This window comes from Canis lupus, chromosome 2, assembly GCF_011100685.1.
Source record: "Canis lupus familiaris isolate Mischka breed German Shepherd chromosome 2, alternate assembly UU_Cfam_GSD_1.0, whole genome shotgun sequence".
NCBI lineage: Eukaryota > Metazoa > Chordata > Mammalia > Carnivora > Canidae > Canis > Canis lupus.
The window spans coordinates 17,232,939-17,246,693 of record NC_049223.1 but is presented as its reverse complement, the minus strand read 5'-3'; the positions used below and the strand labels follow the sequence as shown (position 1 = coordinate 17,246,693).

General features: G+C 37.3%; 1 protein-coding gene across 1 annotated transcript in view; it reads left to right on the top strand.

Annotated features, from left to right (window-relative positions):
* Positions 1–12,634, top strand: part of LOC119876103 (ankyrin repeat domain-containing protein 26-like) — a 54,897-nt gene extending 42,263 nt beyond the window's left edge. Inside the window, exons 3-5 of the mRNA XM_038532070.1 lie at positions 1,598–1,727; positions 10,855–11,148; positions 12,416–12,634. Of these exons, the coding sequence (XP_038387998.1) occupies positions 1,598–1,727; positions 10,855–11,148; positions 12,416–12,634 (643 nt within the window). The remainder of the gene's footprint in view (positions 1–1,597; positions 1,728–10,854; positions 11,149–12,415) is intronic.
* Positions 12,635–13,755: the final 1,121 nt, after the last annotated feature.

The following is a 13,755-nucleotide window of genomic DNA, read 5'->3' as shown; positions in this document are numbered from 1 at the left end:
GAGAGATCAAGAGAGCAGAGCAGTACACCGATACTATGTGAATTTTGGTCTTTTTGTTAGGAAATTGCATCCCCAAATGGTTAAGAGGAAACCTTGTATATATACAAAAATAAAATTAAATACAAGGAAAGTCTAGGATGTAAGTGTAAAAATGGAAATTAAAAGTCAAAATAAAAAGGATATTATCGGAGATCCCTGGGTGGCACAGTGGTTTAGCGCCTGCCTTTGGCCCAGGGCGTGATCCTGGAGACCTGGGATCGAATCCCACGTCGGACTCCCGGTGCATGGAGCCTGCTTCTCCCTCTGCCTATGTCTCTGCCTCTCTCTCTCTCTCTCTTTTTTCTCTCTCTCTCTGTGACTATCATGAATAAATTGTAAAAAAAGATATTATCACCCAGTTGAACAGAACTGAGCAATATACCATATCCTATGTCTTTTTGTTAGAGAAATATATCCCTAAGGAAAAACAAGCAGGACTTACATGTATATAGAAATAAAATTAAGTACAGTGAAAGAATAGAATGTAACTCTGAAGGTGAAAGTTAACCAAGACTTGCAGAAAGTGGTCACTTTTCTATTTGTAGAAATGCTGCAATTCTTTCCTTAGATCTCTGGTTGATTTCACAGGTGTTCAGAATGATTTGAAAGCTCTCTGGCTGGATTTCTGGGATCAGACAAAACTATGTTCTCCTCTTGCTCTGCCATCTCTGACTCAAGTGGCTTACATTTTCTTCCTGCATTTTCTAGTTATAAAATATATCATTCATACAAAAATATATGTCTGAGTTCATGAAGAATAAAATGAGCAATTTCACTACTCAGATGTTTAAAAAAGTCTTTCCGATGTCTCTGAAGCTCCCACCTGGCTTCCTTTCTGCTTATTTGCTGAGTATTTAAGTTTTGCTCTGATCCGCCAAAACTTTTCTGTCATTTAACTTTGTTTCTCTGCATTGTTTGGCATCCTTCACTTTCCTAAGAGTGTACTAGCCAAGGTATTCGATTTTTGTTTAAAACAGTCTCATAGGCCATCATCATACATTCCCTCTCTGCTGATTTCCTTTCTTCTACAGCTCTGCCTCTTCCTTCTTCCTCTGAATTCAAACTTTATAAATATTTTTCTTTCCTGTTTCTCTTTCTGTTTTGAATGATCTCCTTTGATGTTTTTTGTCTGTATTTTCTTTCCTTCTTTTAGACTGTGGTAGGTGGGTACCAAAATGTATTTTTGTGTCTTTATAAAACATTAATAGATGAGGATGCTTTTCTTCCTCACCGTGGATTACTAGCCTCTACTACCTAATAATAGATTAATTTTTATATTCACATACTGAAAATAGATATTAATAATAACTTACAAGAACTCTTAATATAGTTACCCTGTTAACTCTTTAACTGCCATATGTGTCATAAAAATCTTTTCCATATTTTTTTTACTTAGCAATGTAATTTAGTTGGTATTCTCTCAAACAATGAGAGATTGGAACAAATGAGATATCATAAGTATAGATTTGTTTATGTGATAGAACATATTATCTATTTAAATAAGTATTAAATATTTCTTCTTGAAGGACCTGACTTACTCATTCTATACCTTCTGCAGGCTTAAGAACCACTTAAACATGTTAAGAAGGATGTTAAGTAAATATGAAAATGGAGAGCTTCCTTTCTATGGAGATTTAAAAACCAGTCAAACGGAAATGGAAATTCAGATTAATATGCTAAGACAGAAGGTAATTTTTAATTAGTTTTGGGACTCTAAAATCATTGGGAAATAAATCCCTCTGTGCTTTGAGCAGTAAAATACAGATTTTCCTATTAATCTTACATACTTGATATATATTTTTGGTAATAACTTTATTGAGATATAATGAACATAAGATGCATATTCAAAGACTACCACAATCCATTTTAGAACATTTTGTCACCGTAAAAATAAACCCTATGCCCTTTAACTGGCACCTCATGCTAGTTTCCCCCTCCCTATTCTTCTTAGCCATAGGTAGTCACCGTTCTAGTCTCTGTCTCTATCAATTTGCTGCTGATTTTGGACAGGTCATCTCAATGGAATCACCAAATATTTGATCCTTTGTGACTGCCTTCTTTGGTTTAGCATGTTTTTAGATTTATTTTGTGCCATGTGTCAGAACTTTATTATTTTTTTAGTTCTGAATACTATCCCACCATATGGACAGCCCGCATTTTATTTATGTATTTATCATTTGGTGGACGTTTGAGCTGTTACACTTTTTGGCTGTTGTTAATAATGCTGTTGTGAATACGCATGTACAAGCTTTTGCGTGAACATTTCACTTCTCTTGGGTATATACTTATAAATGGAATTGTTAGTTCATATGTTAAAGGACCTTTAACATTTTTGGTTTAAACCTTTTGAGGAACTGCCAGACTATTTTCCAAACTGGCTGCACCATTTTACATTTATGTCACCAGTGTTTGAGGATTCTCATTTTCCCTGATTCTTGTCAATGTTTGTCATTATCTGTTGTTTTTGTTATAGCTATCCTATTGGGTGTAAAATGACACGTTGTAGGGGTATTTTCATTTGTTTAAAATTTTTATTTGAATTCTCGTTAGTTGACATATCATGTAATATTGGTGTCAGGAGTAGAATTTAGTGATTCCTCACTTAAATACCCAGTGCTCATCAGTACAAGTGCCTTCCTTAATACCCATCACTCATCTAGCCCCCCCTGCCCACCTCAACAGCAACACTTAGTTTATTCTCTATGGTTGAGAGTCTCTTATGGTTTGCCTCTCTTTCTCTCCTTTTTTTCCACCTTCCCCTATGTTCATCTGTTGTTGGTTTTTTTTCCTCTTAATTCCACATAGGAGTGAAATCATATGGTATTTGTCTTTCTCTGACTTATTTCACTTAGCATAATACACTTGTTGAGTTCCATCTGTCTTGTGGTTTTAATTTGCATATTTCTTAGAACTAGTGATGTTGAGCATCTCACCTTTATATGTGGTCATTATTCATTTCTATATCTTGCTTAAAGAACTAATCATTTATTTTGCCCATTTTTATATTGGACTGTCTTTTCATTATTGTAAGAGTTCTATCTATATCCTAACTACAGACCCCTTATCAGGGATATGATTTTCAAATATTTTATTCATCACCTTGCCTTTTCACTTTTGCTTGATGGTTACATTTGAAGCATAGAAGCTTTTATTTTTTAGATTTTGATGAAATCCTTAATCTGTTTCTGTCTTTTGATGCCATATTTAAGAAACTGTTGCCAAATGCAATCACGAACATACACACCTGTTTTTTCTATGAGTTTTATAATTTTAGCTCTTAATGTTTCATGTTAAGTTTGTACATATGTTATGAGGTAGAGGTCTAATTTTATTACTTTGTGTGTGGATATCCATTTGTCTCAGTACCATTTGTTAAAAAGACTATTCTTATTCCATTTTAGTGTCTCGACACCCTTGTTGAAAATCAATCCACCATAATTTGAGAGTTTATTTTTAGATTCTCAATTCTAATACATTGACCTATATGTCTATCTTTAGGCCACTACCAAATCAAATTTTATGAGAATTCTTTCCTGGTCCTCTTGCAAATTACCACTCATTTATATTACAATTATGTAATAAGTCAATGTAGTAGAACCTAACTTTACTCCTGTAGAGACTTATACTTTTTGAAGGAGCCTTTTGCCAGCTTATGTCTTGCTGACTACCTGACCCAATGAGAAGCCAGGCTCAAAAAGATAGAGTCCCGTTTCTCTTCTCCAGTAATACCTGTAGTTTCTCACTCAGTGCCTCCCGCATCCATTTCCATCGTCTTGGTTGTAGGATCCACTGTCTACTATGTACTTCGTTGTGTTTTATGAACTTGTTATAATGCATAGACTCACCCATAGATTTCACCATCTAGGATATAAAGGATTAACTCTGGGTTATCAGCCTTCCTGTTTGGAAGTCTTGCTAATCCATCATCTTAAAGTTCACAATTAGATACTCTTTTGACCTGGTTCTTGTGCATACAAGACTGGCGCCGATCCCGTTCTTGGCACAGATCCTACATTCTTGGAAAACAGAGTTGCCTGTATCCATCTTCTTTTACTGAAATAGAAAGATATGCATAGCTGTACTTTGATAGGTCAATACATAATTAATAGAATAAACATTTCATTACATTATGTCAAGAATACACCTGTAAAATATCTTGTTGCATTTAATTGAATTATCAGGGAAGCCCGGGTCCTCAGTGGTTTTTAGCACTGCCTTCAGCCCAGGGCGTGATCCTGGAGACCCAGGATTGAGTCCCACGTCAGGCTCCTTTCATGGAGCCTACTTCTCTCGCTGCCTGTGTCTCTGCCTCTGTCTCTCTGTGTGTGTCTCTCATGAATAAATAAATTAAATATTTTTAAAAATAATCAAATTATCAGAGACAAATAGTAGGCGAGCAATTTGAATCACAAAAAAATTTCAAAGTGAACCTATATGATATGGAGAAGCATTTTAGTACATATAAAGATGAGATAGTCTTACTACCTCCCCTGAAAAATAAGCTTGCAGTAAGATAAAGGAGAAATTATATTTAATTTAAGTGTGCCAAAGATAATACATTTGTTTCGCTAATGAAAAGATTAGAAATTATTCCATAACGTTCTCCTTATTTCATCACTGATGAAGGGAGAATGAAGATTATTGATTTAAAAGCACTCAATGCTGCCTCTTTCTTTTAGAATTGCAGTTACCTGAATTCAGATAAAAGGTTCCGTTTTGCTTATTAAACTTTTACTAGTTGTTCAGCTGTTATACTTCAAATCACATGTCTCTCTGCTTGCCAGTCGTTTTTCTCCCCTAACATGAGGGGAAATTTAAAAGAGGAGTTCTTGTCTAGTTTTAATAATTTGTAATTGAAGGGATTCTTTAGAAAAAATGTCTTAGAGAAAGGAAGATGGTGGCAGGGTAGGAGGAGCCTAGACTCACCTCATCCCACTAATACAACTAGATACCTATCAACTCATCCTACATACCCCAGAAATCTACCTGAATACTGACAGAACAAAGGTCACAACTAAAGAGAGAGAAGAGGCCACTTTAAAGAAAGTTGGAAGTACAGAGATATAGTTTAGAAGAGAAAGAGATCCTATCTGCAGCAGATGGGAGGGAGTAGTGGTCCCAGCGAAGGGCAGGAGAGAACACCTGGGAATGCACGTAGCTACTGGCTTGGAAAAGGAGAGTGGCTGAATTTCCTGAGTTCTTGCAACTATGGAGGTCTTAAAGCCTGGAATTTTAAAGGTTATTGGGCTTGGCTACGGTAGAATGTGTAGGGCACTATACTTGGAGAGAGGCACACAGAACGGAAGCAGCTGGCTGGTGCCATTTCCCTCCCCTGGCCCTGAGCACAAACACAGAGCCACCTGTGGGAATCAGTGCCACTCTGACACCAGCTGCCTAACTTGCTTACACCAGCCACCACCCGTTTGCACTCCAGGGGAACTGCCCTTTTCAATCATGCTTGCCTCAGTTCCAGCACAGCAAGCCCTTCCCCCAGAAGACCAGTACAAACCCCTGCAGACACCATGTGTCCCGACCAGAGTTTTGCAGGGTCTCAGTTCCAGTGGAGTGTGACAGGTCTCATTTCGCAAGCTAGTTCAAACCTGCTAGATTCAGGCCAAGTACCAAACACTGCCCACAGCAGATACTGAGAACCTATCTCTCAGATGACTGGCCTGAGGGATAGAGGAGCCAGAACCCAGTAGCAGAGTGCATGCCACACACCCTGGAGACCCTCCCTCAAGCACCAGGCCCTGGGCACTACGGGACCATTTTCAGTGGTCCATTACTTTCAGGAACAAGTGACATAACTGGCTTTTCTAACCCAGAGAAACTGTCAGAGACCTAGACAAAATGAGAAGACAGAGGAATTTATCTCAAATGAAAGAACAGGATAATGCCACAGGGCCAGAGATCTAAGTGAGAGAGAGAAATAACGTGCCTGGTGGAGGATTTAAAGCAGTGACCATAAGGATGTTCAGTGGACTTGAGTAAAGAATGGAAGACATCAGTGAGACCCTTACAACAGAGATAGAAGAGTTTAAAAAGAATCTGAGATGAAGAGTGCAATAAATGAAATTAGAATACAGATCTGGAATATTCTCTAGACTAGATCATACATTAGGCCACAAAACAGGCCTTAGGAAGTACAAAAAGTTTGAAGTCCTACCATGCACCTTTCCTGACCACAATACTATGAAACTAGAAGTGGACTACAAAAAACCGTCTGAAAAGACCACAAATACATGGAGGTGAAATAACATCGTACTATCAATGTGTGGGCCAACCAGGAAATAAATGAAGAAATTTCAAAATACATGGAAACACAATTGTCCAAAACCTTTGAGATGCAGCCAAAGTGATTCTAAGAGGGAAGTATATATAGCAATACAGGCCTACCTCAAGAAGCAAAAAAAAAAAAAAAAAAATCTCAACACAAACTAACCTTACACCTAAAGAAGCTAGAAAAAGAACAACAAATGAAACCTAAAGCCAGCAGAAGGAAGGAGATAATAAAAATTAGAGGAAAAATGGGGGTCCTGGGTGGCTGAGTTGGTTAACTGACCAACTCTTTGATTTTGGCTAAGGTCACGTTCTCAGGGTCCTGGGATTGAAGCCTGCTTCAGCCTCCAACCTCAGTCTACTGGTGGATTCTCTCTCTCCCTTTTCCTCTGCCCCTCCCCCCCGCCCCAATAAATAAATCTTTAAAAAAACATTAGAGTGGAAATAAATGATATAGAAACTAAACACAAATAAAAATAGAACAGATCAACAGTAGCTGGTTCTTTGAAAAATTTAATAAAATTGATAAGGCTCTAGCCATAGTTCTCAAAAAGAAAAGGGAAAGGACCCAAATAAAATCACACATGACAGAGGAGAATAACCAACACTGCAGAAATCCAAACAATTATAAGAGAATATTATGAAAAATATATGTCAACAAATTGGACAACCTAGAAGAAATGGATAAGTTCCGAGAAACATATAAATTGCCAAAACTGAAGCAGGAAGAAAGTAGAACAGAATGCTAACCAGCCAAGAAATTGAATCACTCATCCAAAAACTTGGAACAAACACAAGTCCAGGACCAGATGGCTTCAGAGTCCAATTCTACCAAGCATTTAAAGAAAGAGTTAGTATGCGTTCTTCTCAAACCGTCCCAAAAAACAGAAGAGGAAGGAAAACTTCCAAATTCATTTGATGAGGCCAGCATTACCCTGACACCAAGACCAGATAAAGACACCACAAAGAGAATTACAGGCCAATTTTCTAGTGCAAAAATCCTTAACAAAATAGTAGCAAACTGAATCTAACAATACATTAAGAAAATCACCGCCATGATCAAATGGGATTTATTCCTGGGTTACACGGGTGATTCAGTATCTGCAAATCAATCAGTGTGATGCACCATATTAATAAAAGAAAGAAGAATCATCATCATTTCCATAGATGTAGGAAAAGCGTTTGATGAAGTACAATATCCATGCATGATAAAAACCCTCCACAAAGTAGGTTTAAGAGGGAACATACCTCAACATAATAAAGGGAATATATGAAAAAATGCACAGATAATGTCCTCCTAAATGGGGAAAAACCAAGAGAAAAAGTTCATGTCTGGTGTTGTTGATGCTGGCTGTTGCCTAGATTTATAGTTAGGGCAGGCAGCCAAAATGCTTACACTGGCACACCTGGACTCTCTTTGTGGCCTGAGCCTCCTCACAAGAGGAGGGGCTAAATTCCGAGTAAGCAGGCTGAGATACAGAACAGGGCAGAAGCTGTGTTGCCTTTTGTAGCCTAGCCTTGGAATACACACAACATCACATTGACCATAGTCTGTTCGTTAGTAGCAAGTCACTAAGGTTAGCCCACGGTCTTTTTGTTTTGTTTAGTTTTAATGGAATACTGGAACACCTATGAACACATGAAGAACGCAATTTTTAGTGTAATTTACCCACTGGCCACAGTGTTCGATATTCCTTTCACATGAAAAATGCACTCACCTCCTCCCAGTACCTCCGACAAATCTCAGTTATCATGGCATCGGGTTCAGGATGGAGTCCAAGATCTTGCCATCTTAATCAGATGCAGCGGGGATAAGGTGCCAGGGTTTTGTTGTCTAAATTTTAGTCCCTGGAGTGCAGGTTCTCTCAATAGGAATGAAGACTTGAGAATTAAAGAGAACGATTCTCTACTATTGAAAACACAACATTCTGGTTACTTGCTAAAGACTCTTCCATTCAGAAAGAAGATGGAAGTCACACTAGACCATAGCAGGTTTGAAATGCAGCCTGATGCATGCTGTCCATTTTTCAGTCAGACTTAGTCTGAAACCATGGAAATTTTTCTCCATGGCTCTTTGCTGTCTATCCTCTCTGAGCTCTTGGTTCTGTCCAATGACCTGTGTTTGCAGTTGTGTTTTCAGCCTGCTGCCTCCCTGTGGGGACTTCTAAGACCCAAAGGCCTATTTTCAGTCCGTGCTATCTAGGTCTCTTTTAGTCCAAGCTCGCAAACAGTGGTTTTGATGCTATAATTTTCTTAACTTCTTGAGTTTTTCTGTGAGAATCAATGGATTGATTTTATGTCAGTAGAAAAGCCAGTCTCCCGGATCTTTTTGAGATAAACTTTTCAACTGGGCTCTCCTGTGAAGCTCATACTCTTAAGATCCTTAAAGAAATTTGAGGCATACCTGAAATCCTTCTGAGGTCTTAACAAAAGGTTTTATAATCTTGGCTTCATCCATAGGCCATGTTTTCCTGGATTTGCTCTTGACCCAGGATGCATTTCTTTATTTTAGCATTATTTGACATTTCAGCATATGGAAAGGCTATAAATGTGGAGAAAATATTTGCACCCAGTTTGTCTGGGTCTTTCATACTGCATAGACCTTGTTTAGTTTATCTTTTGTGTCCCGTTTTACTTTCAAGTGGTTTGTGGCACGAGTTCCTTTTCCTCTAGTGTCATTTTCTTCACTTGCCTGGAACCTTTACTGTCAGCCTCTTCAAGGGCCATCAGGTTTCCATTAACAGTCTGTTGGAAACCCTTTTGGTTTTCATTCTTACTCTTCCCTACATCCTTTCAGTTTCTACCTACCTCTCGGTTCAAAGGAGGTTCGGGGGGGGGGGGGGAAGAAAAAAACAAAAAACAAAGGAGGTTCAGGTTTAAATATTTTAATGTCAGCACCCCATGTTTAATATCAGTTTCTGTGCCAGTTATTTATTGCGGCATCATAAACCACCTGAAAACCTAGTTGCTCAAAACAGCATTTATTTGGTTCACAAGTATTTAGTTTAGGCAAAGCCGAGTAAGGCCAACTCATTTCTTCTTCATTTGGTGTCAGCTGAGATGACTGGAAGCTGGGGACTAGAATCATCTAAAATCATGTTCATGCAAATGTTTAGCTGTTGAGGCTGGCTTTTGGCAAGGACGTTAGCTGGGTCAGTCTCAGCTGAAATGTCTACATGAAGACACACCAGGTGGTCTGGGCTTCCCACAGCAGCTAGATTCTAAGGGTTAGTTTCCCTAGAAGAAGAATGTCAATGGAAGCTATATCACATTTTTTAACCTAGCCTTAAAAAAATCACACAGCAGTTCTGCCGAATTCTATTCACTGGAAACCAATTACTAAGGTCAGCACATTTTAAGGGGTGGGATTATCATGGGAGAAGTGTCAAAAAATTTATAAAACCACCACATCCACTTACCCTGTCTTATCAATCATATCCAGAAGAAAGAAGTTCTTCCCAACTCAGAATCACTGAAACCCTGTCAGGTTTTTCAGTGGTGGTTTTTGGTGCTTAGTATGTTCCCTTGTTTTGTGGGAGTAACAGAGGATTATAAGATAATACTATTCAATTAGGTGGTTTTTTTTTTGTCCGAAAGTATATGTTTCATCTCACTAAATTTTTATACTGAGAGGTGTGGTTTCTTAATCCTGAGAATCATTTCTCCTGGGAATGCAATTCAAATTAATGTAAGTCATTTGTAATTCAGAAAAAGGCTTGTGGCTTAGAATCAGTATTTATAGATTCAATAATTAGAGTCTTATTTTCAAAGTCTTCTCTTAGGAAGCATTTATTGGTTCAGACCTACATAAGTCAATATGATATTACTAGAACTTTTTAAAAATTAATGGGAGTATTCATTGGGACACTCGAGTGGCTCAGTGGTTTGTGTATCTGTCTTTGGTTCAGGGCATGATCCTAGGGCCTTGGGATCGAGTCCTTCATCGGGCTCCCTGTGGAGCTTGTCCCTCTGCCTATATCTCTGCCTCTCTCTATGTGTCTTATGAATAAATAATTTTTAAAAATTATGGTGTGTTAGGATGGGGGAAGGGGCCAGAGACTTTCTTTTCTTTTTTAAAATTTTATTTGAATTCAATTTGCCTATATAAGAGACTTTATACTAAGAGGTGACTTACAGTTATTTTATGGAGGAAAGATCTGAAGCAGTCATAGAAAAATAAAAGCATAAAATGAAGTACAAATGTTGTGTGGCAAAGACAATGATAGCAGAGATCTTTTTTAGTAACTCCTAGTGGTTTTAACTTTGTTCTTAATTTTCTAAATGCTTCAGGGTTCCACATTCTAAGACTCTACTACACTATAGATTATATTTTATTGCAAATGAATTTATTTTAAAATGGGAGCACCTGGCTGACTCAGTCAGTAGAGCATATGACTCTTGATCTTAACGTTATGAATTCGAGCCTACGGTTCAGTACAGAGACTTAAACATAAAATGTTTTTTAAAATGTTGGTTATAGTTTTGAGTTAAACTAATTTCATTCCATTTCCAAACTGTATTGTTCTATTCATGCAGATTGGTGATCTTAGAGCAAGATTGGAAACTGAATCTTCAAGATGTATAGACCTGGATGCAAAAAATCAAGTTCTTCAACAGGAGTTATTATCTATGAAAGCAACAGAGAGGGAATGTGAAAAACTAAAACAGATTAAAAAGAACTTGGAAGAAAAAGTAGTAAACCTCAGAAGTCATGCAGAAGTCAATGTGGTACAAGGCATTCAAGTAGAAAAGTATTATAAATGGGAGATTGACCAGAGAGTAAGATTGATTGTAGAAGAAAGATTAAAAGAAGTCAATCTATTTTTACAGGTTAGTTTATTGATCTGTGATACGCTTTCATTTATTTCATTACAAATTACACTTTGGTTATATGCATTGTGTAGGTTTCCTCTGCTTCCTTTACAGCAATCTGTTTGGTATATTTCTGGAGGCATTCGTTCCTCCCTGTAAAGATTTCAGTTTTCATCATTATTCTCACTAAATTGATCTTTCAGAATGATTTATGACCAGTATGTGTGAAACAAGACTATTTTTTTGAGAAATTATTTATGTGTTCAGGAGATACACAGAGAGAGGAAGAGAGAAGCAGAGACACAGGCAGAGGGAGAAGCAGGCTCCATGCCAGGATCACACCCTGGGCCGCAGGCAGGTGGTAAACCGCTGAGCCACCCAGGGATCCCCTGAAACAAGACTATTAAGAGGAAAAGAAAAAATTGTGATTTAAAACTTTTACCATGGGGAAAAAAGTAAAATAAAATAAAACTTTTACCATGGAGATTCCTGGGTGGCCCAGTGGTTTTAGCACCTGCATTTGATCCAGTGCGTGATCCTAGAGTCCCAGGATCGAGTCCCACATCGGGCTCCCAGGGTGGAGCCTCCTTCTCAGCCCGTGTCTCTGCCCCTCTCTCTCTCTCTGGCTTTCATGAATAAATAAAATAAAATCTTTAAAAATAAATAAATTTAAAAAACTAAAACTTTTACCATGGAGTATCTGGGTGGCTCAGTTGGTTAAGCAGCAGACTCTTGATCTCAGCTCAGGTCTTGGTCTCAGGTTTGTGAAATCAAGCCCTGCATTGGGCTCCATGTTCCGTTCCTAGGTTATTCTTCCTTTTTGAAGATTTCATTTATTTATTTATTTCCTTATTTATTTATTGAACATGAGCAGGGGGATTGGCAGAGGGGGAGAGACAGAGAGACAGAATGAATCCTGGGTAGACTCCATACTGGGTGCGACACAGGGCTTGGCCTCAGGACCTCTGACTGAGAACATGCTCTGAGCAGAAATCAAGAAACAGATTATTCTCAAGTTGTATTATGCACTTTTTAAAATTTTTAATTGATTCTCTTGTTCTTTGAAGTATCAGATTGCATGAGTACTAATATAAGAATGATTAAACTTTATTTTTATCATTCAGATTCAATTCAGGTGACATTGGTGATAAATATTTTACACTTCAGCTTTTTTTACACATTTAAAATTGCTCTCTGAATCATTGAGTCCCAACTGAAGGAAAGAAATATACTATAATTACTCAAGTTTTAGCTGTTTTAAAACTGTGCTTTTAATTTGCTTTAGAGACAAGCAGCATCTCAAGAAAACTTAGAGCAGTTAAGAGCAAGTCATGATGCTTCAATAAGAAGTCAAGTGGCACTCAGAATTAAAGAGCTGGAATCTGAACTTCAATCCCAAATAAGAAATTCTCAGGAACTTAAAATAGAATTGGAAAAGTACAGGCAACTCTACCTAGAAGAATCAGAAATGCGAATGTCATTGACAAAAAAACTGAGCAATTAAGTTAAAACAGAATCAATGAAAATAGATTTAGCTTATTGATTTGCCTCTAAAGCATAATTTTTATGGAGATGGGTTCATGAGATTAGTAGGAAGTGAAAGCCAACTGGATAGTATAATTTTGGAAAATAACGTTTGTAAATAAACTTACCATTTTATGTTCATCCAGGATAGTTTGCCTCTCTCCTCTTTCTGTGTGTGTGTGTGTGTGTGGGGGGGGTATATGATTTTACTTTTTCCCGTTAATATTTTCAGTTACTCTATCTTGTTGTCTTTACAAACTAATTGTTTAAAACTTTATAATTTAGACAGCATATTATTTTTTTAAAGTTGATATATTTTATTTAACACAATACGTCAAAAAATATCCTTTCAACTTGTGATCAATATAAAATTATTACTGAGATATTTCATATTTTTTTCATTCGAAGTCTTAAAAATCCAGCATGTATTTTACAATTATGGTATATTTCAATTAGAACACTAAATTTTCATTGGGAATACGTGTCTATATTTAAACTTCATAAAATTTATAGTGGAAAGAGCAGATTCACATACCTGCATCTTTACAACCCTACTTAAAAGGTTTTTTGTTTTGTTTTGTTTTGTTTTTTTTTGAGTTCAATTTGCCAACATGTTGCATAACAATTTGCCAACATATGACATAACAACCAGTGCTCATCCTGTCCAAGTGTCCCCCTCAGTACCCATCACCCAGTCACCCCAACCCCCTGCTCACCTCCCTTTCCACCATCCCTTGTTTGTTTCCCAGAGTTAGGTGTGTCTCGTGTTTTGTCACCGTCACTGATATTTTCACTCATTTTCTCTCCTTTCCCTTTATTCCCTTTCACTAATTTTTATATTCCCTAAATGAATGAGACCATATAATATTTGTCCTTTTCCGATTGATTTATTTCACTCAGCATAATACCCTCCCCTCCAGTTCCATCCACGTCGAAGCAAATAGTGGGTATTTAGACAGCATATTACTATAAAATTTTTTGTCAGAATTACCCTAAATAGAAATATTAATGAGTTCATTTTTGGAAGATTACACCTTTAACCCAAAAGATCAGGTGCCAATACTATACATCCTGGCAGGTTGGTAAATTAACTTTCTTGAT